The sequence below is a fragment of the Lissotriton vulgaris genome, unplaced genomic scaffold, assembly GCF_964263255.1.
Source record: "Lissotriton vulgaris unplaced genomic scaffold, aLisVul1.2 SCAFFOLD_401, whole genome shotgun sequence".
Classification (NCBI taxonomy): Eukaryota; Metazoa; Chordata; class Amphibia; order Caudata; family Salamandridae; genus Lissotriton; species Lissotriton vulgaris.
Genome location: NW_028254254.1, coordinates 1314495 through 1340630, shown reverse-complemented (window position 1 = coordinate 1340630; position 26136 = coordinate 1314495). Strand labels below are relative to the sequence as shown.

General features: G+C 45.8%; 1 protein-coding gene across 1 annotated transcript in view; it reads left to right on the top strand.

The window, feature by feature from the left end:
• Positions 1 to 26136, top strand: part of LOC147659610 (glutamate receptor ionotropic, kainate 4-like) — a 214047-nt gene that overhangs the window by 24586 nt on the left and 163325 nt on the right. Inside the window, exon 3 of the mRNA XM_086951606.1 lies at positions 17565 to 17726. Coding sequence (XP_086807732.1) covers positions 17565 to 17726 — 162 coding nt within the window. The remainder of the gene's footprint in view (positions 1 to 17564; positions 17727 to 26136) is intronic.

The window sequence follows — 26136 nt, the reverse complement described above, 5'->3', positions numbered from 1 at the left end:
TCCTTTCCTTACCAAGGGGGATTTTCTGGCATCTGTAGACATGATGGAAGCATACCTTCATGTGCCGATTTTTCCCCCTCACCATTGTTATGTTCGTTTTGCTGTAGGCACCGAGCACTTCAGTTCAGGGTCCTTCCCATTGGCCTTTCCCAGCTCCGAGGGTGTTCACCAAGCTGCTAGCACCATTGGTGTGTACCTTGTGTGGTAATGGTATTAACCTTTTTCTTTACCTCGATGATTGGCTAATTTCATCTTCTTGTTTTTCAAAGGCACACACAGATGTCAAGGAAGTGTGCAATCTGCTTCAGACACTTAAGTTCCTATTGAACTATGCAAAATCACATCTCTGCCCCACTTAGGCTTTGTAGTTTCTAGGGACAAGGTTTTGCATTGTAAGCAGGAAAGTGTTCCTCTCGGAGGAGAGACACCTCTGGTCAATTCAGCATCTGCGGAATTTGTTGGTCTTAACTTTAGCATCTTCCAAGATGTTGTGGAGTCAGGGGGAGATGGTATCCATTTTGAACACTGTGCCTCGGAGCCAGGTATGTATATTCTGGTACACCATCTCCTGGCTCATTGGCTCCCTCAATCTCAAATGTACAAGACATTAATACCAGTGACGGCGAAGATGCAGCTGACTTTCCCATAGTGGTTACATCCATACTTTCTGAGAAGGATAGTTGTCTTGGGTCCCCTAGCTCCTGTGGTGATATCCACAGATAACAGCAAGTTGGGTTGGAGGGCACTGTTGGGTACTACTTCAGCTCACAGGAGATGTGGCCCAGAGGGGTTAATAATAATAATAATAATAATAAAGGGGCTTGTAAAGCGCATGGTGACGCCATCCCGGCGTGTCCCCGCGCTGTGGAGAAAAGAGACAGGGCCAGGAGAGGGAGTTAGAGGGAAAACAGATGGGTTTTCAGACGTTTTCTGAACAAGGCCTCTGAATCCGCTAGTCTGATACTCATGGGGAGAGAGTTCCATTCCTTGGCAGCCATTACACGAAAGGAACAGCCACCCATTCTGGCTTTCTTGGTGCAGGGAATTTTAAGCAATCCAGTTCCCCCAGAGCGGAGAGTTCTGTTAGGCTCGTAGGGGATAGCCAGATCAGTCATGTAGGGGGGTGCTTTGTGTGAGATGATCCTGTAGCACCTAAGAAGTGCTTTAAATAGGACTCTCTTTTTTATTGGGAGCCAGTGCAGAGTGGCTAGGGCTGGTTTAGAGGCTGCTCTTTTAGGGAGTCTAAGGACTAGGCGTGCTGCCGTATTTTGGAGTACTTGGAGTCTCCTGATGTTTTTTTGTGTTGTTCCGAGCAGAAGCACATTTCCATAGTCTATCCTCGAGGTCACTAGAGCTTGGGTCATAGTGCGCCTGGCTTCAAGGGGGAGGAGGTCTAAGGTACGGTTCAAGGTCTTCATCACCCCGAAGCATTTCCCTACCACTTTGTGCACATGGCTGTCATAGGAGAGTCTGGGGTCAACCCAGATCCCTAGGTTCTTGGCTGCTTTGCAGGGAGTGGGTAGCGGTCCCAGACATGATGGCCACCACTCCTTGGTCCAGCTTGTATCCCTGCCTCCAATTACCAGAACCTCCGTTTTAGAACCATTTAGCTTCAGACAATGCTGGGTCATCCAACCTGCCAGAGCCTGCATGCAGGTTTTAAAATTATCTGCAGCAATGGAGGGGGCTTGGGACAGGGAGATGAGAAGTTAGGTATCGTCGGCATATGAAACTAATTCAATGCCGAACGATTGGACCACTTCAGCCAGGGGGGCCATGTAAAGATTGAACAGGGTGGGGCTCAGGGCAGAGCCCTGAGGTACCCCCTGTTCTAAGGCTATGCTATCAGAGAGGTACATGCCTCTCTGAACCTGGAAGCAGCGGTTGGTGAGGAAGGCTTTAAGCCAACCCAGTGCTTCCTGGGTGACCCCGGCTTTGTTCAGACACTGCAGCAAGATGGAGTGTGCCACAGTGTCGAACGCGGCACTAAGGTCAAGCATAATCAGTGCCATAGTCTGGCCCTCATCAGCGCCTGCCCGTAAGGTTTCGGTCGCTCTCAGAAGGGCGGTTTCGGTTGCGTATCCTGCCCTAAACCCTGATTGGGAGCTGTGGAAGGCATTATTTGACTCTAGATGGGCCATGAGTTGGCTGTTAGCTATTTTTTCGGCCACCTTCGCCAAATAAGGTAACAACGAGATGGGCCGCAGGTTTTCAAGGATATCCTGACTTATGTTCGGTTTTTTCTTTATTGGAAGTACAATGGCTGTCTTCCACTCCGCAGGGAGGGTGGCCGTAGAAAAGGAGAGTTGGAGAATGTATCTAAAATGTTGTTCTAAGACTTTAAGGCTAGCTGCTAGTATCTTGGGAGGAGCAGGATCCCGAGGGGAGCCCGATTTGATGCTTTTACAGATACTAGTTAAGGTTGTGGTAGGAGGGACAGAGAAGCAGTTTAGACATGTCTTAGCATGAGCGATCTCCAAGTTCTCAGTAAAGTCGGATCCCAAGGGCACATCATTAGCAAAGTTTGCGTAGATGTTGGTAATTTTGCTAGCAAAGTATTTGGCAATATTATTGCATGTTACAACAGAGTCATTCTGGGCATTGCTCTCATTAGTTACCACCGAAATTTCTTTAAAGATTTTGAAAAGCTCCTTAGAGGAGTTCTCAGCCTCTCCAATGCGGGTTTTGTAATGAAGTGCTTTAGCGGAACGGATAAGTTTGTAGTAGCTTGCTTGCGCTTTTTTATAGTGGTTTTTGGCTGTGGGGCAGAATTTAATGCGCCATTCACGTTCCAGTTTTTTGCATGCAGATTTTGCTGCCAGTTCCCACCAGTGTTTCAACTGGTGGGAACTGGCAGCTGTTCAGAGGGCTCTGCTGTTTTTTCTTCCTTTGATTCAGAGTCAGGCTGTCTATGGCCAGACGAACATTTCGGTGGTATGGTCGTACCTGAATTGGCAGGGGGTATGGCTCCTGCTCTTTTTCAGCTGGCACAGGGGCTCTGCTTGTGGTCAGAGCTCAAACTCCTATCCCTGAAGATTGCTTATCTTCTTCGGAGGAAGAATGGGCCTGCGGAACAGTTGAGCCAAAGGTTTCAATAATCCGTGCCCCTCTGTCTGAATTCTGATGTTTTTCAGGAGCTGATTCTCAGATTTGGGGTTTTATGGTTTGACCTTTTCGAGGCAGAGGAAAATGCACGTCTGCCCCAGTTCTTTTGCCCTGTCTCCCTCACCGTTAGCATGGGGGAGCCCTGTCTTTCAGGTGGCTGACCAGTTTCCTGTATTTTTTTCTGCCAATTCCTCTCCCTCCAGCAGTCCCGTGGAAAATCAGGGCGGACCATGCCTCAGTCATTCTGGTGGCTCCAACATGGATGAGGAGGCCTTGGTGCTCTCAGATATTGCTTCTAGCAGTCACTTCCACTTCAGCCTTCTCCGTTGTCCCTTCCATTGATCTTGACAGCTGCGCTCAGGCGTCTGAGTCTGGCAGCATGGTTGCTGAAAGGTTAGTTCTTCTTTAGCAGGGTTGCTCTAGGGAAGTGGTGGATGCAATTTACTTGGCCCGTCATCCTTCTACAAGAAAATCTTATGTCCGTCGTTGGGGTAATTTTGTAAAGTGGTGTTTGGCACATGATTTAGATCCTCTTTAGGGTGATCCCATGAGGATTCTTGATTTCTTGTGTGAAGGTTTTGTGCTGCTGTTTCTACCATAAGGGCTCATTGGGCTGCAATCCAGGTGGTTAGGGGTAAAGGGTGGCTGGACTAACTCCTTTTGCTTCAAAGCTATTGTGTTATTTTTTCTTCAGCTCCCTCCTATTCGATCTCCTGTCCCTCCTTGGGATTTGCCATTGGTCCTTAAAGCTCTCACGTCTCTGCCTTTTGAGCCTTTGCAGTTGGTGGATTTGAAATTTCTCATTGAGAAGGTGGTGTTTCTTGTGGCCATATGTTCCGGTAGAAGGATTTGTGAGATTGGTGCCCTTTTGTCAGTGGCTCAATTTATTAGGTTTCTTGAAGATAAAATGATTTTCTGACCTAGTTCTGCTTTTTTGCCTAAGGTTGTGTCTAGTTTTCACACAGATTCAGATATAGTCCTTCCTGTGTTGTTTCCTTCCCCTTCCTCCCCTGAAGATCATGGACATAATTTGGGGATGGTCAAGGGTAACAACGGTGACCTCTAGCTTGCTCCTTGCTACTCCTAGCACTGTCTTTATGACCCCTGGCCTCAGAGGAGGCAAGTATTTTGGCACCTCTGAGGCCAGACGTTGCTAAAGAAGTGCCAGGAGTAGCAGGGAGCAAGCTAGAGGTCACAGCTGTGACCCCTGGCTGCTCCCAAATTACATCCATGCTGAGGAGGAGGCATTGCACACCTTAGATCTGCTTATGGCATTATTTATTTTTTGGGATCGGACCTCTGCTTTTCATAAAGTGGATGCATTCTTTGTCACTTCCCATCCTTCCACGTCTTCTGTCTCTAGGTGGATTAAGTCTGTGGATGTGAATGGTTATGAGTTTGCTCAGCTTCAATTTTCTCCTCTCGCTCAGTGTCAGTCGACTCGATGTGTGTCAGCTTTGGGTGACTTTTTAGAAAAATAAATTGTGTTGCAGCTACATCGAGTTCTCCTCATACCTTCCTTGATCATGTCAGGATTCAGTTGGGGTGTTCTTTTTCTTCTTCAGTTGGCGAACATGTTTTCGCAGACTTGATTTTGTTTTGTTTCCACTTTTCTACACACCTGTATTAAATGTTAATTTGTTGGCATATTTACAGTGTGTGGCCCTTGTGTTACTAATTTATACAACCAATCTTGATGCTTGGGCATGTTCTCGTGTGTATGGACTAGGCCAGGGAAGACGAATGGGGGGTAATACCCAGGTTACATACCAGTAATCTTCACTACTCCGAGTCCTGGTCTTCCCTGACAGAGTCCTGATTCCCGCTCCTACCTCCTAGAGTTGGGATTGATTCAGGGGCGGCTCCTCTACTAGGGCAGAGGAGTGTTGCCCCACTGCTTTATCGCAGTGCGGGAAGCACAAACATAAAATGGTAATAACTACCATTTTATGTTTCTGCTTCTTGCACTGTGAGAATGCAGAAGGCTTTGGTTGGTTGTGGGCGGGTTCGCGGGGCTGCTCTGCGAGCAGGGCTGGGTAGAGGAGGAGTGGTGTGCCCACTCCTGAGGGAGCAATGACTGTTTGGTCGGCCCTCTGGGGCCACCCAAACCAGTCATGGGCACTCTGCCATTTCTCCATGCAGGCTGCAATGCAGCCTACATGGAGAAAATGGCCTCCCCGTAGGCCTCTGTCTAGGCGGCGTCCCCACAAATCACAATCCTCCCATTGCAGCGTTGTGATTGGCTTAGGGGAAGGGAGGGAGGATGCCTGTTCCTGCCAGGAGCAGGAGCCGAGAAAACATGGCGCTCAGCCTGCGGGCAGTGATTTTTTAAAATGTATTATTAAAATTACCTCCCACCCGCGATTTATGCCAGCCGCAACTTGATTGATTTTATTATACTATTACTCTATGTTATGATTTTTCTATGCTTGGTATTTCAACAGGAAGTGAAGTCATGGTTTACAGTGTACCCCCTTGGGCATCAGGAATATTGAATTGTTCTTTGTGGCTCTTGACTTATTCTGTTTAATTGAACATATGTTTGCATTCTCGTTGAACCGTCATCTGTTACACTCCTACTTATGGTCGCATCCTTTTGTCTCCTGACTGATATAGTCAGTTTTTTATAATTTTTGTCTGCATTTATTTTTGATGTGCCTCTGAGTATGCCTTGAAAGGACTCTTTCATGTTCTTTGTTGTTATATTTACTAGCTCCTGAAGAATTGATGGGTACTTTTCTTGTTCTGGTTGACTCACCCCAATTCCCCAGTTTTTGAAGATGTCTTTTTCTCTCAGCACCACTTCCTCCGTGCTTTGATTTAGCAAGGTAACAATGGTGTCTTCTTTGTTGGTATCCTCGTTCTTTGATTCAAATTGAATACAGACTATGTCTTTGCTTTTTATGTGTGAAAGTGCGGGTATGTATTGAAGGAGCCGTAAGAAGTTCCCCCTATTTAAAATGTCATGCCTCCCCTTTGATTTGTACTGCGGTTGTAGGATTGTTTTAAAACTGTTTCTGACATCTGGTACAATTGGTGTTATTCTAGATGAGGGGTCCGTGCATGTTATATCTTCAGACTGTGTCGTCTCTATAGCATGGACCGAAATAAATTGCCCAAATCTTTAGTTATTAATTCCCAAACTTGTAGTTTCATTGGCAGACCCATTTTCAAATTTATCTTTTTCCCGTTCGTTTGTTAGTGCGGTTTCCTTTGTTAAACTACCACTTCCTGAGCGTGGTGAGACCTGTGACAATAATGGTCTTGGAGTTGACTTGTCTATGGGCTCATCTTTACTTATTTTGGTTTTGATAAATATCTGATAAAGTTTGCTTGATGTTGGCCTTTCCTGTGTGTGGGGTGATTAATCTGTCCCCTTTGTAGGGACATGCGTAGGCTGAGCCATAGACCTTGTATTTTGTATGGACTTTTGGTGTTTTAGTTGTTTTATCATTTTTTTCTTCATGCGTCATGAAAGTTTTATCTCAATATTACTTGTTGGAATCTCCTGTATCCTTTCCTCCTCAGGGGTCCCAGTAGTTTTAAGTATTGAATTTGTATTTGTTGAGTCTAGATTTAAGTTTGTGGAGAATGTTTTTGTAGTGGTCTCTTGGTGCTCTTCCTTGTCAGAGGCTCCAGATATTTCCATTATTTGTTTATTAGCTATTGGGTCCGTATTTATATTGGAAGTTAGGTTTGCGCTAGATGTTTTTGTGGTATTTTCTTGGAGATGTTGTTTATTGGCCCCCTTCGTTCTGTTACAGTATGTTTGGGCTGTTTGAGTTTTTAAATCTTCAATTAAAGTGGTAAGCATTTCTGGGATGGATACAAGTTTGTCGATTGTCGGCCCACAAGCGCAGTCTGTATTTAAAGCGTATTCTTGGGCTCGTGTTATCAGCTTGTTCAAATTAGCTCACTTTAAATCAATCCCCGATATTGTGGTTGCCATAATGTTTAGCAGGTCCACTTGGACGTCCATCTTGTTTGATTGATAAGTTAGTGCCTCGAGTGTGAGTTGAGATGTTTTAAAAAGTATATCCCATATTGATCCCGCATCTGTACTTGCTTCGGGGATAACCCTGGCCATTGAATTATTGCAAGGGATCACACTTTCAACTGTCAGCTGCATCGGGTGAGATGGTTTATTTTCTTTGCTGTTTGAGACTGTTGCTTCTGGCAAATGAGTGTGCCTTTAATTGGCTTCAGCACCATAATCGTCATGATTTGAATCTCTTGATCCCTCCTTTATTACAATATTCTGTATGCTCTGAGACTCTACTATGTCAGTTGTTTTCTGTGTGTTATGGACTAATGCCCTATGTTGATTCTCATGTTGTATAGCGTTTTAGGCCGGCTTGATGATTTTGCCAGCAGGTTAAAAGCAGGTTAAAAGTGGCTGATTCCTTCTAACCATTGTTTGTTTGTTAGGTGTTTTTAGTTGTTGCGATTGTTTTCTTACCCACTCAGTGCTTTGCAGCCCCTACTGCACTGCTGTTGCGCTCCCCTACCGCATTGGGTGACCCAAAACCTCCACTTGGTCCTCGGTCCACAGCCCCCTCAGGCTGCACACTGTTTTCACACTGGCGTGACCGCACTGGAGAGAGAGGCAAGAGGCGAGGGGCGGGGGGGGGCAGGTGGGGGCAAGGTGAACAATTGAGGCTCGTGGTCCTGTGCCCCACTCCAGTTAGTCGGGCGATGGGGGTGCTAGGTGTTGACAAGAGTGGCGGATCCTGCGGGGACACGCTGTTCGCGGACGAAAGTCCTCGGCCGCTCCTGCCAAGAAAGCTCTCGCCACACCAGGGGCCTCCCGCTACTCCCGCTACTTGCCACGCTTGAGGCTGCCCCTGAGGCTCACCTGTGCCAGCGCCGCGGTGAGGTGAGGGACAGTCTCGAGGGAGTCTCGCCACCGCCGGCGCTCTTGACTCGACCTCCTCCTCCATTTGTGGATTGCATTTCCGCTGTGAAGCATGCAGCTTGTCCACACGGCTCACTCAGCGGTGGGGCCGCGAGTTTCCCTCTGCGAGAATTCCGCGAGTCTTTCCTCGTCCTTGTTGGACCTCCTGGTCTGCTCCTGGGTCTGCTGCTCGGCTGGTCGACTAGTCTGGCTAGTCTAACTAAATGAATGGATCAATGAGAATGAAATCCTCCCCCACTATCAGACTGGCTTCCGTAAGGGCTGCTCTACAATTGATAACATTGTGGCCATGTCATATTTGAGCCAGCAAGCCAACTGCAAAAATAATAAAACAGTTTTAGCATGCTTTGTTGACTACTCAGCTGCCTTCGACGGGGTACCCTGACATAAGCTCTGGGAAAAACTGAGCAATTGGCATATCCCAGCAGGACTCCTTAACACCATCATTTCGTTATATAGCCACACCTGGATCCAAGTAAAGCTAGCGGACAACACTATAACAAAGAAGTGCCTGACAAATCGTGGACTAAAACAAGGATGCGTGCTCGCCCCCATGCTATTTAATCTATACACCGCAGATCTGGGGAAGAAGCTTTTGAATGCTAGTCTGGTGACCCCAAAAATCGGGAGAAACAAACTGCAAATCTTACAATATGCAGGCGATTTAGTGGTAATGGACCACACAAAAATCGGGCTGCAAAGAGGTCTGGAATCCCTAAATAAGTACAACGAAATCAACGAGCTCACAATCAATGTTCAATAAACGAAAGTTGTCATCTTTGGCCACTTCCCCAAAAAGCCATACTGAAATGGCATGTGGGTAAGGAAATTATCAATACCACACGTTCATACAATTACCTCGGATGTTGGCTAAGTGAAACTGGCAAAGCAACATCACACACGCACAAAATGAAGGTCAGAACACAGGCAACAATTTTTTCGATATGCAAACTAAACGAGCTCATGCAGAGTCCAACGTCAGCACCTATCAGAAAAGTACTACAAGCCTAGATATGGGCAAATGCAGGGTACGCACAACAGGCATTCCCAGGAAAAATGGAGACAATGTTGGACAAAGTGCAGTGCCAGGCCTATAAACACATTTTTAAACTTCACAAACACACTTGTAAAAGTTTAATTCGTTTGGAGTTCGGTCTAAAGCAATAAAGTAAGGAATGCTTGCAAAATACTTCTATCAAGTTATAACAGCCCCAGCTGGAAGTTTAAAAAGTATGCTTAAGCCAATCTACGGAGAGACCATCAACCCGTGGCAAAGTTACAAGGATAAAGCAGTGGAAACCTTGGGGCTGGCAATTAAAAACTGGAAGGAGGCACCAATAAATTATCTGGCGATTAAAAATGCAATAAATAAACAATGTTTTCATCTGTCACACATAAATGACCTAGCAGAATTCGTAATAGGAAGAGAGCCACACGGATTGGCGACATCATATATTGGGCATAAAACCCAGCCCTATTTCAGTCAAGCACTTGGAAGGAAAGCACTTAAAAACATCATATGGGCCAGATTAGTGCCCCTTCAAATAAAAGAGCTAAACCCCGGGCGGAGGTCCCTTGAACAGAAAACAAGATGCAGACTCTGTAACTATAAACACGAATCTCTGCTACACATGATTTGCTGCTGTCTTGCGATGCTTTCGCCCCAACAGATTCTTTTAAAACATATTTGGTTACGACATGGGGTTCGAAAAGTAAAAGAAGCCGTTTCGGTACTTTTCTCCTGCACTCTTCGATCGGACCTGGCCAGGTTTGGGAAATACATGGCCGAACTTCGAAATAGGTTTATGGAAGACGAGGGGTTAGGCAAGATAAAAGCCAACTCAGTTTAATAAGCCAACTTGCCCCATTAATCAGACCGAGAAGATATCATTTTAGTAATTACCAAATGTATAGATACATATATTTATATACTTATTGTGTTTTATGTACTGTTTTGAGAGTGTTGCATACAAATGTCTTCTTTTAGAATTTTTGTTCTATTTCTGTCTTTTTCTTAGTTTTCGTTTTTTAAAACTTTCTTTTAACTGGCATGCAAGATGTATTGCAAATGGTTTTAGGTAACTGTGCAATATGAATAAAAATATAAATTAATTCATTCATGGTTTACAGTTTATAGGATGGCTGTGTAAATAGGGCCATCTTAGGGGAATTGTTTTGTTGGCTAGGGAATATGTTCTGCGGTTGAAAAAGAATCTCGTGGGTAAGTACTGGGTCAGGGAAGGCCAGGACTAGGAGTAATGAAGATTACCAGTAAGTAACTGAGGCAGTCTCTATTGTACGTGGTCCAGAGAGACTAAAGCCCTTCAGTTGCCAACACGAGCCCAGTGCTCAGGGCTGTAACTAAACATAGTCCCTACCTATTTGACATGTTATTTTTGTGAGCCATGGCCGCAAAAATTATGCCATGCTCTCCCTTCTTTAGGAAAACACCATATTGAATGTTTCTCCCTCTCTTTCTAGCTTGCTTCTCTCCCTCTTTTTCACTATCTTTCTACCTTATGCTCTTTTCCTATCACCCTCTTCTCCCTCTTTATTTCTACCCCGCTCTTGACCATATCTCTCTGGATCCCTGCTTTTTTCTTACTACCCCCTATTCATTTCTTTCTCTACCCTACATTTCTTCTTATTTTGCTTGTTTACTCCCTCACGATAGCACCAGTACCTGCCCATCTACTTTCTTTCAACACTTTCTCTCCAACGTTATCCCTTTCCATAGTGGGTACACACTCTTTCGTTTGCTTCATGCTTCCTCTTGTTCTAACTCCTTTCTATTTGGTTTCTGTCTCTATATCTTCATCTCTTCCGTCCCTCTATTAGCTCACCCTGTAATCATGTTCTCTCACCGCCTGCTTATTCTCTTCCCTTGCGCCCTCCGACCTCCTTTGACTCGTTTCGTCATGTTCTACCTTACCTCCAACCCTCTCTTTCTATTTTTACCTCTTCTTACATTGTTCATCTCTATGCTGTATCTCTAATACTCTTATCTCTCGTTCTTTCTCTTCTCTGTTAATTTTTTCTCTCATTCTCTCTCCCCTCACGCTCTCTTTCTTTCTCTGTCTTTTGTTCTCTTTACTTCTCACACGTTCTCACCTCTTTCTTTCTATCTGTTCTAAATTTCCCATCACTCTCACACTCTAAACCCGCCACTTCCTTTCTCTGTCCTTTCTCCATCTTTCTCGCCTTCCCTCTTTAGTTCTCTTTGTCTGTTTCCTCATATCTTCCACTGTCTTTCTCCACGCACTCTCTCTCTCTGTCTCTTCCACCCTTCTTTCCCTCCTCTCGTTCTCTTCCATCTTTGTTTCTTCCCCTCTCTCTGTCTCTTCTTCTCCCTCCTTCTTCTTGTCTCTTTATCCCACGCCCACTCTCTTCCTCTCCCTTCCTCCATCTCCCCCCTCGAAGACCTCATGTTAAAAGCAGTGCATCCTCTCTTCAGCCTCTGCTCCCCTGAGATCCACCCCGAGTGCTTATAAGGATCGCTGATCCTTCTACATTCATTTCCTATCAATAAACCTATTTCCATTTTTCTCACATTAAAAACTGTGCTGGGAAACTTAATGAAATGCGGGGAACTTTCCCCGTACGGTATGTTCAATGCCTGAAGGATGTCTCCAAATGTGTATTTTAGGAAAGAACATCAATTCTGAGACAGGGTTTCAGAAAACTGTGCTGTTATTCGCTGTAATGCAGCTCTCGGTTCAGATTTTTCTGCTCGGTATCTGTAAAGACACAGTTTTGTGGGCAAGGCGCGTAGCTTAGTCACTGTGTTTCAGGGGTTGTGAATCTCAAATTTACCAGCTAAAAAAGCAGTGGTCTGCAGGGTGGAGGGGTGAGATGACCAGCATTTGGGATGGACTGCTTTCATGAGGACCAGGGTCAGTACTGATTTGCATTGGGTGGGCCTCTGTCTAGAGTATCACAGTGAGCAAAAAGCATGGGTTGGAATCAGTGGTCGAAGTGGGGAAAAAAAGTAGGGGAACTGTGGGTGGAGAATCGGGGGGCTGTAATAACGAAGATTGAATCAGTGGGCGGAGTCAGGGGTGTGGCTAAAAATAGCAAAACATACCAATTTTTAGTACATTTAGCATTTCACTGACCAGTTACAGCTTATAACGTTATTTAATTAAAACAATGGATAAACATGTTTATTTGAGGTTTAATTCAGGAAAAAGCAAACACTCATAGGGAATACAGGTTTATGTAAAGTGTGTGAAATATAAGCAGGAACAACATGTTACCTTAATGCTTTTACTCTCATTGTTCAGAAATCCATGATTATTTTTTATCTCAAACATTGAGGAGATGAATACAGGGCTCCTCCTGTACACATGTGTTAAGCAGGCCTCAGAAGAGAAAGGGACTCTTCAGGAGAATCTAGACTCACGGAAACCCACAAAGGCTCCTTCATATTCATGTCAGCCAGCTAGCTGCTCAAGTCAGCCAGCTAGCTGCTCAATCATAATATAGCAAAAAGAACAACTGGTGGACAGAATGCAGAACAATGTCATATATTCACCCTAGTACAGAGATCTGGGCCTAAATCCATTGTTTCCTTGCTCACCATGCCATTCCAGTTTGGAGCCAGCCATATGCAAATCAGTCTTGATCCTGCGCCCAATGCGAACAGTCCATCCCGAACTGCCAGGCCATATGTATTCAAGTGTCCTTTCATTCGGGAAGTGAACACAAAGCAGTACCCACTGAACTATGCACATACCATATTGCTCTGATATGCATGGTACATGTTCTTTGCAGCAGGCATATTACCCCTCTGTGCTACCTTAGATGAGTAAAAAAGCCACTAGACAAAACATGCTCCCATCTCTCTCCAGCAGGTACATTGATCACCAAAGTTATCTTGGCACTTGTATTGTTGACCGAAACCTGCTGAATATACAAAGAACGTTGCAGTGTTTTTAGAACTCCTGCACTTGTACAAAACCAGTCCCCCCAAACTAAACTGGCCCCCTACCCTTCCAGTCACCCTGGGAAACGCCTGCGGCTTCCCTTTCACTGCTCCTGTCCAGTCAGTAATCCTGCTCATGCTCGATCAACACTCCTGCTTTGTCAATTGCCCTGTCCCCTCCCTTCTTCTGGCCCGTCACTTCTCCTGGCCCGTCACTTCTCTTGCCCGTCACTTCTCCTGCCCCGTTCACTGCTCCTGCCCCGGTCACTGCTCCTGCCCCGGTCACTGCTCCTGCCCCGTTCACTGTTCCTGCCCCGTTCACTGCCTCTGCCCCGTTCACTGCTCCTGCCCCGTTCACTGCTCCTGCCCCGTTCACTGCTCCTGCCCCGTTTACTGCTCCTGCCCCGTTCACTGCTCCTGTCCGTTCACCGCTCCTGCCCGGTTACCACTCCTGCTCATGCCTAATCACCGCTCCTGCCCCATTACTTCTACTGCTTGGTCACTTCTCCTGCTGCGTCACCTCTCCTGCCCCGTCACCTCTCCTGCCCATCACATCACCTGCCTCTCATGTCACCTGCCTGTCACTTCTTGTGCCTGGTCACCTCTCCTGCCCTGTTGCCTCTCCTTCCATGTCACCTCTCCTGCCCTGTTGCCTCTCCTGCCCGTCACTTTTCCTGCCCCGTCACTGCTCCTGCCCCGTTCACTGCTACTGTCCGTTCACCACTCCTGCCCGGTTACCACTCCTGCTCATGCCTAATCACCGCTCCTGCCCCATTACTTCTACTGCTTTGTCACTTCTCCTGCCCCGTCACCTCCCCTGCCCCGTCACCTCTCCTGCCCCGTCACTTCTTGTGCCATCACCTCTCATGCCCTGTTGCCTCTCCTTCCACGTCACCTCTCCTGCCCCGTCACCTCTCCTGCTCCGTCACTTCTCCTGCCCCGTCACTTCTCCTGCCCCGTTCACTGCTCCTGCCCCGTTCACCGCTCCTGTCCCGTTCACCGCTCCTGTCCCGTTCACCGCTCCTGTCCTTTCACCGCTTCTGTCCTTTCACTGCTTCTGTCCTTTCACCGCTCCTGTTGTTTCACCGCTCCCGCCCGGTTACCGCTCTAGCTCATGCCCCGTCACCTCTCCTGCCCGTCACCTCTCCTGCCCATCACCTCTCCTGCCCATCACCTCCCCTGCCCCATCACCTCTCCTGCCATCTCTCCTGCCCCGTCACTTCTCCTGCCCCGTCACTTCTCCTGCCTGTCACTTCTCCTGCCCGTCACTTCTCCTGCCCGTCACTTCTCCTGCCCGTCACTTCTCCTGCCCGGTCACCTCTCCTGCCCAGTTACCTCTCCTGCCTAGTCACCTCTCCTTTCATGTTGCCTCTCCTGCCCCGTCACTGCTCCTGGCCCGTCCCTTTTCTTGCCTCGTCACATTTCCTACCCCGTCACTTTTCCTGCCTGTCACCGCTCCTGCCCGTTCACTGCTCCTGTCTGGTCAGCACTCCTGCCCGATCACCGCTCCAGCCCCATCACTTCTCCTGCCCTGTTCACTGCTCTTATCCGTTCACTGCCCCTATCTGTTCACTGCTCCTGCCGGTTACCGCTCCTGCCTAATCATCGCTCCTGCCCCTTCACTTCTCATGCCCATCACTTCTCCTGTCCCGTCACTTCCCCTGCCCTGTCACTTCCCCTGCCCTGTCACTTCTCCTGCCAGTTACTTCTCCTCCCCGGTCACTTCTCCTGCCAGTTACTTCTCCTGCCCGGTCATCTCTCCTGCCCTAGTACCTCTCCTTTCCTGTCGTCTCTTCTGTCCAGTCACTTCTCCTGCCCGTTACTTCTCCTGCCTGGTCACCTCTCCTGCCCTAGTACTTCTCCTTTCCTGTCGTTTTTTCTGTCCAGTCACTGCTCCTGCCCAGTTCACTCTGTGTACAACATTAACAAATTACACAGGGTCTCAAATTCCCCACAGTACTCTGTCTGGGGAAAGCTCCTCTGTAATCACCAACTCCGATCTCATTGGCACTTGGTATGCTAAAGGCAGAGGGCGGGCGCATTGTAATTCGAAAAGGGATAATCTGCCTCAATCGGAATGACAATGGGCCTGCCCTCGGTCTGTGCTAGCTCAGGGAGGGGCTGCTGCAGCCTCTGGAGTTCAACAGAGAAGTGCGAGCAGCCCCTGGAAGCTGAATGAAAAAGTTATCGATTGCCGTCCCGGGGCGATATTTTCAAAGAAAGAAGTAGGGGAACGGACTGAAATAATTTTTAGGAGTAGGGGCACGCCGTGCCCTTCCGTCCCCGCCCACTTCTACCACTGGTTGGAATACTATCCAGTGATTGCTACTGGTTAGACTGTTTACAAGCAGCCATCCCATCACATTTTGGGAGTTTAATTACCAGCTGAATGTCTGGAAACTGAAACTGGCTTAGCTTTCCAAGCCAATGCTTGGCTGCCAATGCTTATGAGTTCCACAAAGTATTAAACTTACACCCATTCCAGGAGTACTTCAGTGTGTTTAGATATGCAAATGTACTATTTTTGTGATTAGCCAGTCACTATAGACATTTAAGGTTCCATTCTAAAAGGTGAAAGATCTTAACCAAATGAAGCCAAAGAGAAAAAAACGGACACAGACATAGCAGAAACATCCCAGGATCCTAAGACTCAACTACCAAGGCAAGAATGCATTTGTATGGTGTCACATCACAAACATTCCTCTAAAGCTATGCCCCTGCCCATACCACCTGGCCATGGTAGTTCTCCCTGGGAGCTTATGACTATGGTCATGTACAAACACGATGGCCTGGAGTCCCTGCCCTGGATTCACTTATGTTAAATGTATTTTCACTGCATGCACTCCTATTTGTCAATGCTATGAGGAGCCTTGATGGTAGAGTTTTCAAAATGGGTATATGTGGACTGGACTCATGTTTCCATGCCTTGAATTTCCAAATCTTTTTTCAGGCGACTGATGGCCCATGTGCTAAGCCCAAGTTAAAAATAGAGGATGGTGCGCCTGCAAATTAATAGGGTGAGCTGAGCCAGCTCCCAGCCAAGAGTCTGGCTTGGCTCTAAGAGTCCAAACATGATCCAAGCCATGAAAACATTTGACATGTATATTGTGCATCAAACCGTAATGTAAAAATATGATACAATGTCTTCAAAGTTAAAAAAAGTATTTTTCTGTGACATGCGAAAGTGATTTACCTTAATACATCAGTTTATATCCCTGCATAGACAGATACGTATTAAATGTGGTGGTTTTTAAACATGAATTTAGCAAAATGAATGTCTCTCCCCCTAGCAACATGCCATTAGTGAACTAAGAGGCAAGTCAGTAGTCATTTAAACCCTAATCATGGCCTATATTCTCATAATAAATGGAACAACATTATAGTCTATTAAATCAAACATGATAAGTACTATTACAGCATGCATCCTGAATTCAAGTATTAAAAATGCTCTCACATGTGATAATAAATAAAAAAGAGGCTTTGTGCAATAAAATGTTTGCCTTGGATCACACAATTTGGACAAGCAGTGAAGCTGGCATTGATTCAAGTTCATCTGGTTTCCCTTCGTGACATTCAACCATCAGATGCGTCTCTCTGTCTCTCTCACTCTCCTGTTTTTACCACCAAGGTCACTGTGGTTGTTCTTTTATTCTTGGTGCACAATGAGAAAATCTGAGAATGACATGGCAGGCAGACACGACTCATGGCCCCAGACCCAAATACCAAGCCTAGAATGCATTTATTTGGGGGGTGTCACACCTCAAACACCCCTTGAAGCTATGCCCCTGTTTGAGGACAGTCGCTAATGTGCCTGGTGATTATGAATGCTGCTGGGGCTCAAGGCGTGCCCGAATGCTGCTGGACATTCAATGTGTGCCATAAGAAACTGGTGTTCCAGAATGTCTTAAGCCACTGGGGTTCAAGGTGTGCTAATAAGGTACCAGAGTTGCATATGTATCTCTAAACTACCGGGGGTCAAAGATGCCAGTGTTCCAGGTCTGCCCATAAGCTGCAGGGTTCCATCTTTGTTGATAAGCTGCTGGGAATCTAGATGTGTCCAGTTGCTGCAGGTGATTCAAGGGATGTCCATAAAGTGCTGGTGTTCCAGCTGACCTCATAAGCTGCTGGGGTTCAAGTTGTGGTAATCAGCTGCCAGCGTTCGAGGTGTGTCTATAAGCTACTGGGGTTTTAGGAGAGAATCGTGTGTGCAGCCGACATGTTTCCCGGTGCATTGTAGTGGTCTTGACTTCCTTGAATTCCCTGCTGCAGATCTGCTTCCTCCAGTGATTGTGGGTTCACTGCTGTTGCCAGAAGTCTCCCGATGAGCTGAGATACCTTGATGTGGTTACTGGTGCTTATTGGCCCACCAATCTACTTGACTGCCTTCCTTGATGTGTTTTTTTGTGGGGAGGGGAGATCTTTGAACTGATCTCTGGGATATTTTGAATTCATTCTGGATCAAAGAGTGATGGTGTGGTATTGTGATTTTTTTAGTCCCATCATACTTGGAGACCACGTGTTGTTCTTCTGTTCATCACCACATGGTTGCCCTCTGCACTCTAAGAGTCTATGCTAATATTACATATGCCTTTCTTCTTTTTGATTATATGGATAATGCAGGAGTTTTCTCTTCAACCATTGGACAACACTCTAGATGACCGTGTCAACATATTGGCATTTTCAATCTTCAACCAATCACATGGCTTCTACCAAGAATTTGTACAGACCCTCAACCAATCCTGGCAAGAAAACTGTGACCATGCTCCCTTCACCGGACCAGCCGTAAGTAAGAGCCTTCCAAGACCACACTATTGAAATATCAAGACAATATACACTATATGATACCCCCAATGTCATGCACTAAGTGCATTCTACATGAAATGAGGAAGCCGGCCCTTAGCATAAGAATCTGCCATGAATCAGATATGAGTCCCACAGATTAGGGGCCACCTTAGAGCGAAACGTAAGTGTCACAGAACAGGTGGCCACCCATGAGTGAGAAAAAGGGGTTGATTTACAAGCCCCTTGCGCCACTTTTGCTTCACTTTTCCCATGTTAAAAATGACGCTAAAGTAGCGCATGGGGCTTGTAAATCTGACCCTAAGTGTCTTAGAATAGGGGGCGCTTCATCGGAACTGATGAGTCTTATAGAGGAGGGGCCACTTTGAACTGAGATATGAATCTAAACAGTAAGGTTGAGGAGTGAAATGTGAGTCAGGTAGAGTAGGAAGCAACACAGAGTGAGGCTTGAATTCCTTTGAGTAGAGACCTTGGAATAGATCTAAGTATGAGTTAGATCTGAATCTCGTAAAGCAGGACTGACTTGGAGAAGGCGATACCTAAAGTGAAATATGAGTCTAATAGTGTGAGTACAACCTCAGTCTCACAGCAGAGCGAGATATGAATGTCATAGTGTAGGGGCCGCCTCAGAGTGAGATCTGAGTTCCATAGAGTAAGTTTACCTTAGAGTGAAATGTAAGTCATGTGGAGTAGTTACTAATACAGAGTGATGTCTGTGTGCCTTGGAGGGAGTAGGTGTGAGTCTGAGTAAGATCTGAGTCTCCTAAAGTGGGACGCTTACAGCAGGGACGTTCCACAGTTAGATCTGAGTTTCATAGATTAAGGAATACCTCAATCTGAGTCTCATAGATGAAGGGTCAACTCAGAGTGAGACCAGAGTCTCACAGGGCAAGGGCGACCTCAGACTGAGTTATAAGTTTAAGAGTTAAGGGGGCTATCGTAATGACATCTCAGCCTCTGACAGATTGGCCGCCTCATAGTGAGATCCAAGTCACATAGAATAAGCGCTACTTTGAATTGAAATGTGAGTCATGTAAAGAAGGTGCCACATCTGCACAATATCTGAGTGCCAAAGAGCATGGGAAGTTTGGAGTAAGGTACACATCAGAGTGGTATATTGGTCTCAGAGTATAAGGACCATCTCCATCTGAGCCTCAGAGAGAAGGGGGCACCTGAGAGGGAGATATGAATTTCATAGTTTAAGGCTCACCTTAGTGTGAGATCAGACTGCCAAAGAGGAGGGGCCATCTCAGAATGAGATCTAAGTTTCATAGTATACAAGCCACCTCAGAGGGAAATGTAAGTCTTATTGTGTAGGAACTATCTCAGAATGAAATCCGATTCTTATAGTGCAGGAGTCAACACATGCAGAGGTCGGAGTCTCGGAGTGTGGGCCACTTCAGGTTGACTTCTGAATCTCTCAGAGAATGATCCATCTTAATGTGAAACATGAGTTCCATAGAGAAGATGCATTTTTCTCAGAGAGAGGAAAAAGTCATATTTTCTTCAGAGTTTGAACTGAGTCCGTGAAATCTGAGGTCCCTTAGAGTAGCAGTTTTCTCTGAGTGACAATAGAATTCCTTAGAATAAGAGTATTCTCTTCAGAATAGGAATCATTTTCTGCAGAATAAGATCAGTTTTGGCAGAATGAGTACTGATTTCCAAAGAAAAAGAACTCTGGAGTGAGTGTTAGCTGCTATCCCATTTGGAGACCCATAGGGAATCTCCAAGGATTGGTCCATGGTTGTATGGAAGGTGCTTCTCTCTGGTGGTATGACTGCCTTGCCCCCAGAAGTCTGAGAATACCTTCTCCCCTAAGAGTCCTTTACCCCACAAGTGGTCAGATGCTACTGCCTCCCTTATGAGTGTGAATGCCTTCCCACAATATGGTTTAGAATATGTCTCCTCTGTGAACTTTACTGTTCTTTCGAGTCAGAAACTGTTGTTGAGTTTAAGTGTCTTATTTGTTTGTGGAGTTCAGGTGTCTTATAATAATGTAGTCTAAGAGTGTCTTCTCATCTAATGGAGTTTAACCCTTTCGATGCTGATGACGAGCTCAGCTCGTCATGATGCACGGTTGAGCTGTGCTGATGACGAGCTGAGCTCGTCATGACACCAGCAAAATGGCAATTTCCAGCACAGGACGGGAAAACTGCCAGCAGCCAAGGTGTTAAGGAACATTTTCCCTATTGTGTCGGATTGAGGTTTCCGCCCTACTGGGTACTAGATATGGTTCCTCACTGTTGAATGTGAACACCAGCTACCTTTTGGAGTCAGATTTGTCTTCTCCCTAATGAAGTGTCAAAGTGGTTTCTGCTCTATTAAATTTGAGAGTACTATCTCCCAATAGAACCTCATGTAACCTTCTCTTGGCTCTTCTCACGACTCTTGAGTTTGAGAGTCTATCCTCTGTAGCCTACTGTGCATATGAAGTTAAACAATGTTGGTTCCCATTCGGAGTCCCAGTATTTTTTCTCCCGCACAGTGATTGAAAGTGTGTTGCCACCAGCAGAGTGTGGAAGGGCCTTGTTTCCTATGGCGTCCAATGGGGCATTTACCCATATGGAGTCTGTGAGGTTGTTATCCCATGTGGCGTGTTGCAAGCCGTGTTCTGCATGGAGATAGAGGGAGAGCATTGTGTAGTAAGGGGATCTTCTACCTTATTGAGGCTGGAGCTTGGGTGTCAAAAAGGTTGTGGGATGTTTATATATCTACACAGATTGTGAGAGTATTTGTTTTTTCATGATTCCAAAGCCTTGATTCATAAGGTGTCTGTAAGAGTCTTGCCCTTATGGAGTATGAGAGGACTTTGTTTCCTAAGGAGTCTGAAGTTTTATTCCACAAGGTGTCTAAGAAGATATTCGTTCTATGGGGTCCTTGTTTTTTATGACGTTTGAGGGGATCTTGCCCAACATGTGATATCCATGTTTTCTCAGGAGTCTATTGGGCCTAGTTTAACAACAAAGGTCAGCGGGCCTTGTCCCGGATGGAGGCTTTGTTTCCTATTTATTTATTTAAGAGGTTTTATATAGCGCTAGCCAGACCCGAGGGTATCGGAGCACTTTACAGCAAGTAGGGAAGAAAAACACACAAAAGAGGGACAGGAAAGCGTAAGTGATCAAAAGTTCCAGTGTGATGTGCGTCCGAGGAGCACATTGAGGTAGAGTGGTTCCGAGGTAGTTTTGATCCGTGGGTAAAGTCCTGTGTTCCGTCTCCCTCCGGGAGTGGAGGAGAGTAAGGAGTTAAGTGGCGTGGATGAGGATGGGGATGTTGGAGCAATTGGCTGTTGGCAACAGGCTGTCGGCTTGTGCGCATTGGATTTCAGTTTGGGAAGGTACAGTTGAGGTATAAGTCTTTTAAGAGTCTTTTGAATTTTATGAAGGAGGGAGTAGTCCTGATGTCAACCGGGATGGCGTTCCATATTTGTTCCCATTGGGTCTGGCAATCCCATGTTCAATATGGAATCCGAGATGTACCTGCCCTCTGTGGGTCTGAGAGGGCCATATTTCTCATTGGGTCTGAGAGGGCCTTGTTTTCTGTGGAGTGTTAAATAGTCTTTTTCCTATTGGGTCTGAGAGTACATTCTTTCGAACTGGGTCGTAGAACGCCTAGTTTCCTGTGAGTTCTGAGAGGTCTTTGTTTCCTGTAGAGTCTGAGAGGGCCTTGTTTCCTATAGTCCTGGGAGGGCCTGGTTTCCTATAGTCTGTCAGGGAGGACCTTTTCCTCTGAAAGGTCTGAAGGGCCTTATTTCCTATAAGGTCGGAGAGGGCCTTGATTGCTGTGGATTCCGGGAACGCCAGTTTCCTCTGGCATGTGGAAGGACTTGTTTCCTGTGAGGCCTAGACGGGGCCTTGTTTCCTGCGGGAGGCCTGAGACGAATTGCCTAAAAAGTCTGGGAGGGCCTTGAGTCCTGTGCGGTCTTAGAGAGCCGTGTTTCCTTTGGGGCTTGGGAGGTGTTTCTCTCCACTGTGGACTATAAAATTACCTTCACCCCCACACATTGAGAAGATACCATCCAACCGCATAGAGACAGAGTTACATCGGCTAGGCAATAAGCACCAAGGCACTGCAGCAGGTGTCTGTCTTACTGTGTGATTGTACGTGTTTAATTCGCCTATTAGCAGATAATTCCCCAATGGACAGTAACAGCTGGTGCCTCTTTTTGGGTGCTGACAGTTTTCATTTACATGTTTTCAGAGGTGCTCATAGGACTGGTCTCTGAGGAATCCAAACATCCCTGAGGCATGAGGCTTGTGAATGAGTAGTGCCCTCCTCGGGGTGACCCCCTGCAAGATGGCGTAATGGGATGAGATCAGGCCCCTGGTGGCTGTTCCGTGTATTATTAGATTGTTTGCAAAAATGTCTGTTTTCACCAAGTCACTGTAGATAGGAAAGCTATTTGGCAGGCTCTTCAGAAAGATCCTGGTAGCACACATGGAGTGCCTCACAGTCCCCAAGATGGTTCTTTGTGTGTCTACCACTGGCCTGTATAACTAAGAGAGAACAAATTCTAGCCGAGTAAGGACACTTGTGGACTACCGGGCTTGGCCTTAAAGTCTACTCTCAAGGCAGTGTCCACAGTAATTTCATCTAAAACAGAATACAGGTAGGTTGGTACAGTAATGTGCGTCAACGTCCTTCTTTTAGCAAAACATAGTCCACTTTTTCGGAACTTATATGTTCAACGTATACCTGGCCACCAATTCACTAATTCTGGATGTGTTGCACTGGTTGCCATGGACTTTCTATGATATTGAATGCCTGCATTGTCTATATAGGGTACCCAGTCTTGATTCCACCGCACACCGCTTGTCCTCCGTCCTATACTCCCTGTCTCTTATGTCATTCTTCTTTTCATCACTGCTTTCCTCTTTGGTCACAGCTTTTCTTTCTTTCTCCTCCTCATTCTAGCTCCCGTTTGTGTATTTCTCTCTTACTGTGGGTCAAAGTTTGAAGATCAAAAATAAGTCCCACTCCCCAAACATGAGTACCGGTGCCTGCCAATGTAACAACCTGCACAAATGAAGCACCCTGGGCTGGTGGTCTTCAAGGGCACATAATTTGACAAAAGCATCAACCACCAGATTTCCTTTGTTCCACCCTCTCAGGTCTACTCAGATCTTACCTAATCTCCAGCTTTGTTGGTGTTGTGGTGCTGTGCTATGGAGGCTACTGTTTGATCCTGCCTAGCATGCCTGTCTAGGATGGGGAAACTGAATCAAGTGATTAGTGTGCATTTCAAGAAGGAGATACAACCTTGGCGGGTGGTGTTTCTTTCACTCTGACCCGTGCTCTGGAAGATATTTGTGTATTCTGTAAGAAGCTGATCTTGTTCCAGTGATGTTTCCTCAAAATGAAGACTTGAAATTAGGAAGGATTCTTATGCACCAGATCAACCACACAAGAGCCTCTGTATAGTTTATGCTATTCAACTTATCATGTGTCATGCACACAACGTGCCTATTCTGTCTTCCCTTTCCTACCTTTTCCCTTTAGGACTGTCCCCTCACCGTGTTGTTCTGTCTGAACGTCCCTTCTTCTCATTTAGATTTTCTCTCTGCCTCCCTTCTCCCACCCCTGCTTCTGTCTTCCCTAATGATAAAAATATTTTCTTCTTACAACTTTTATCCCACAGCCCCATCCTCGCCACCACATTCTTTGTCTTTCCTCTACACTTGCCCTGCTCATTGTCCTTTTTTGCTCCTCTTGTTTTCTTCATCCCGATTCTTATTCATCTTTTCGGGGGATCCGACCGGATTCAAGTTTTGCCAGATATAATTGTGCCGATTCCTGGATCTGGGCCTGTCCCTGTGAAAGGTGCCGACTGTGCCCCACTACAAATTGTGGCCACCTGGAGACATTTAGTGGTGGTCGCATTGTGTGCGCTGCGTATTCAAAGCAGCGACCTGCAGGGAGTGAGGAAGGTCGTTTATTTTCAGCTCCAGCTGGGCCCAACAAAAATGACGCGCTTAGGGGGCCATCAGCCCTCCTTTTGCTCGAGCCGCATCCTGCCTGGGAGCTCGCTGGATGCCGCTGCCATATGGAAACAAAGACACAGCATGTTCTCACTTCACAAGTGTTTAAGAGATAAACTATGATGTGAAGGCAGGTTTATGACTTTTCCTCTCTCTGTACCTCAGATATATGAAAGCACTGGAACTGTGCCAGATTTAGTTTTCTAAGCAATCACACAAAGAACATCTCACTAATAGGTGTGTACTACTTTCAGACCTATTGAGAAAAAAAGCAAATATTGTTCTAAACTGTGCCTGGCTGATTGAATGTCGTCCCTCCATGTTGATTTTGAACTCACTAATCTAGATTTCACGGACTGTACTGTGATCTGCAGGTAACACACGGATCTCTGCAGAAAATGAATTACCCACTGAATTATGTACATCAAATGCAAATGTTTGTACTTCATCTTATCCACGGTGTTTTGCACCAGGCACTTGCACCGTATTTGCTATTTTAGGATGTGTCAAACCTGTGAAAAGTCTGCAAGAGCAAGTGCATTAACCATTATAGCTATCTTACTCCTTTATACAATGGAACTTACTTGGTACGCAAATATCTCTGCAACAGGTGACTTAGGGCCATATGTATCATCCTGACCATTTGCGATTTCTAAATAGCGATTTTTAAGGAATCGCTATTTAGAAATCGCAAAATGGTATGTGTGTAGGAAATCGCTTCTTTTTAGCGATTCCTTAACATTCCTAAATTGCGATTAGCAAATTGCTAATCGCAAATTTCCCATTCATTTCTATAGGAATATTTTCAAGGGTGCAGGGGTGTCACAAGAACACCCTGCTGCACCCCTGAAAATGACATGTTTTGGCATATGGCGCCCATACATGCCCTAAGGGCATGTATGAGCGTCATATGGCACCTTTGGATTTTAAATAAATTGCTTTATTAAAAGAATTCGCAACTTACCACCAACTAGAAGTTGGTGGTAATTTGTGATTCCTTATGGACATTTTTGCATTAATTTTCCGTTGATACATTGCATTTAAGGAATCGCACAATTTGCGATTCCTTAAGTGCAATCGCAAAATAAGGAATAGCAAATTTTGCGATTCCTTATTTTCCTGCCAAAATGTGTCATACATACCATTTAGCAAATTTGCATTCGCAAAGGCCGAAATTCTGCGAATTTCGGCCTTTGCAAATGCTAATTTGCTTGATACATATGGCCCTTAACCTCATAAGATGATTTTATAACGATCAGTGCTTTAAATGGGGAGGTACTGTCTGGTATGGAGTACCCGCACTTTTTTAATTTGAAAAGAAGAATACCTGCACTTCTTTAATTTGAAAAGAAGAGCACCTGTACTTCTCAGGTCTGTTGCAATATATGTAATGGGAGAGAACTAGCACTTCTCTGGAGGAAACAGGTACTCTAAATAGTGAGTATCTAGACTTCTATATTCCATTTAATAGACTGATAATGGTGTCTCTTTGTGAGCAATTGAGTAAGCCAGAACACTTTTACTAGCACATATGACCTTGTTGCCAAAGTATTTGACGCACAACTTCTGAAAAGATGAATGGTTAAGTTGTGTTTCTAACTCTGCTCTTCATTACTCCGGCCGCTTTCTACTGGCCTTTGATCTTCGGTTTATAGTATCCTGGAGTAAATCTTTTCCATTTAGAGCACTGAAGCCCCTGCTTCCATTTTAACTTCCATCTTGCTGTCCACTCTGTCTCCCTTTCACATACAACTTGTTCTGGGCCTCTCCCTCCTCCTTTCTCTTACTGTTCCCATCATGCGTTCACCCCTTACTTTTAGTTCTCTGGAATTTCTTAAATTCATTTCCCCTGTTCGGTACAAATGTACTTTAATAAGTGTCATTTTCACCCTTCTTTTGCTCCGTTGTTTTGAGTTCTCTTCCAGTCAAACCACTAAGATGAATTTGTCGCTTGTTCTCTGACTGAAAACTGGACACCTCTCACCCCTTCGATTGGCACTTCTCACTCCTTAAAACCCTAAGCTGATGCCAATGACATTAAGAACTGCTGCCCTGTTTCAGGATACTGTTTACAAGGAAGGTGTAAGAAAGTTTGTAGCCTCCCAACGTTCTCTTCCCACTCAACAATCTCCTAGACAACTTGGGGTTCAGACAAGCCTGCAGAAGGGAGACACCTCTTCTGCAGGTTCTCAAGGATGCGCTCTACTCCCATGACTCAAGAAATCTTGCTAACTTGCGCTTCAAGACCTGTCAGCTGCGTTCAACAGTCAACCATGTCTTGTTGATCAGCGTCTTGAAAGAATTAGTGGGCATCATGGTGAAGTGAAACCGCAAAACTGGGTCTGCCCCATGCACAAGCCATATTTTGCGAGTCGGTAACCAACTACCGACACGCAAAATATGGTTTGCGACTCGCA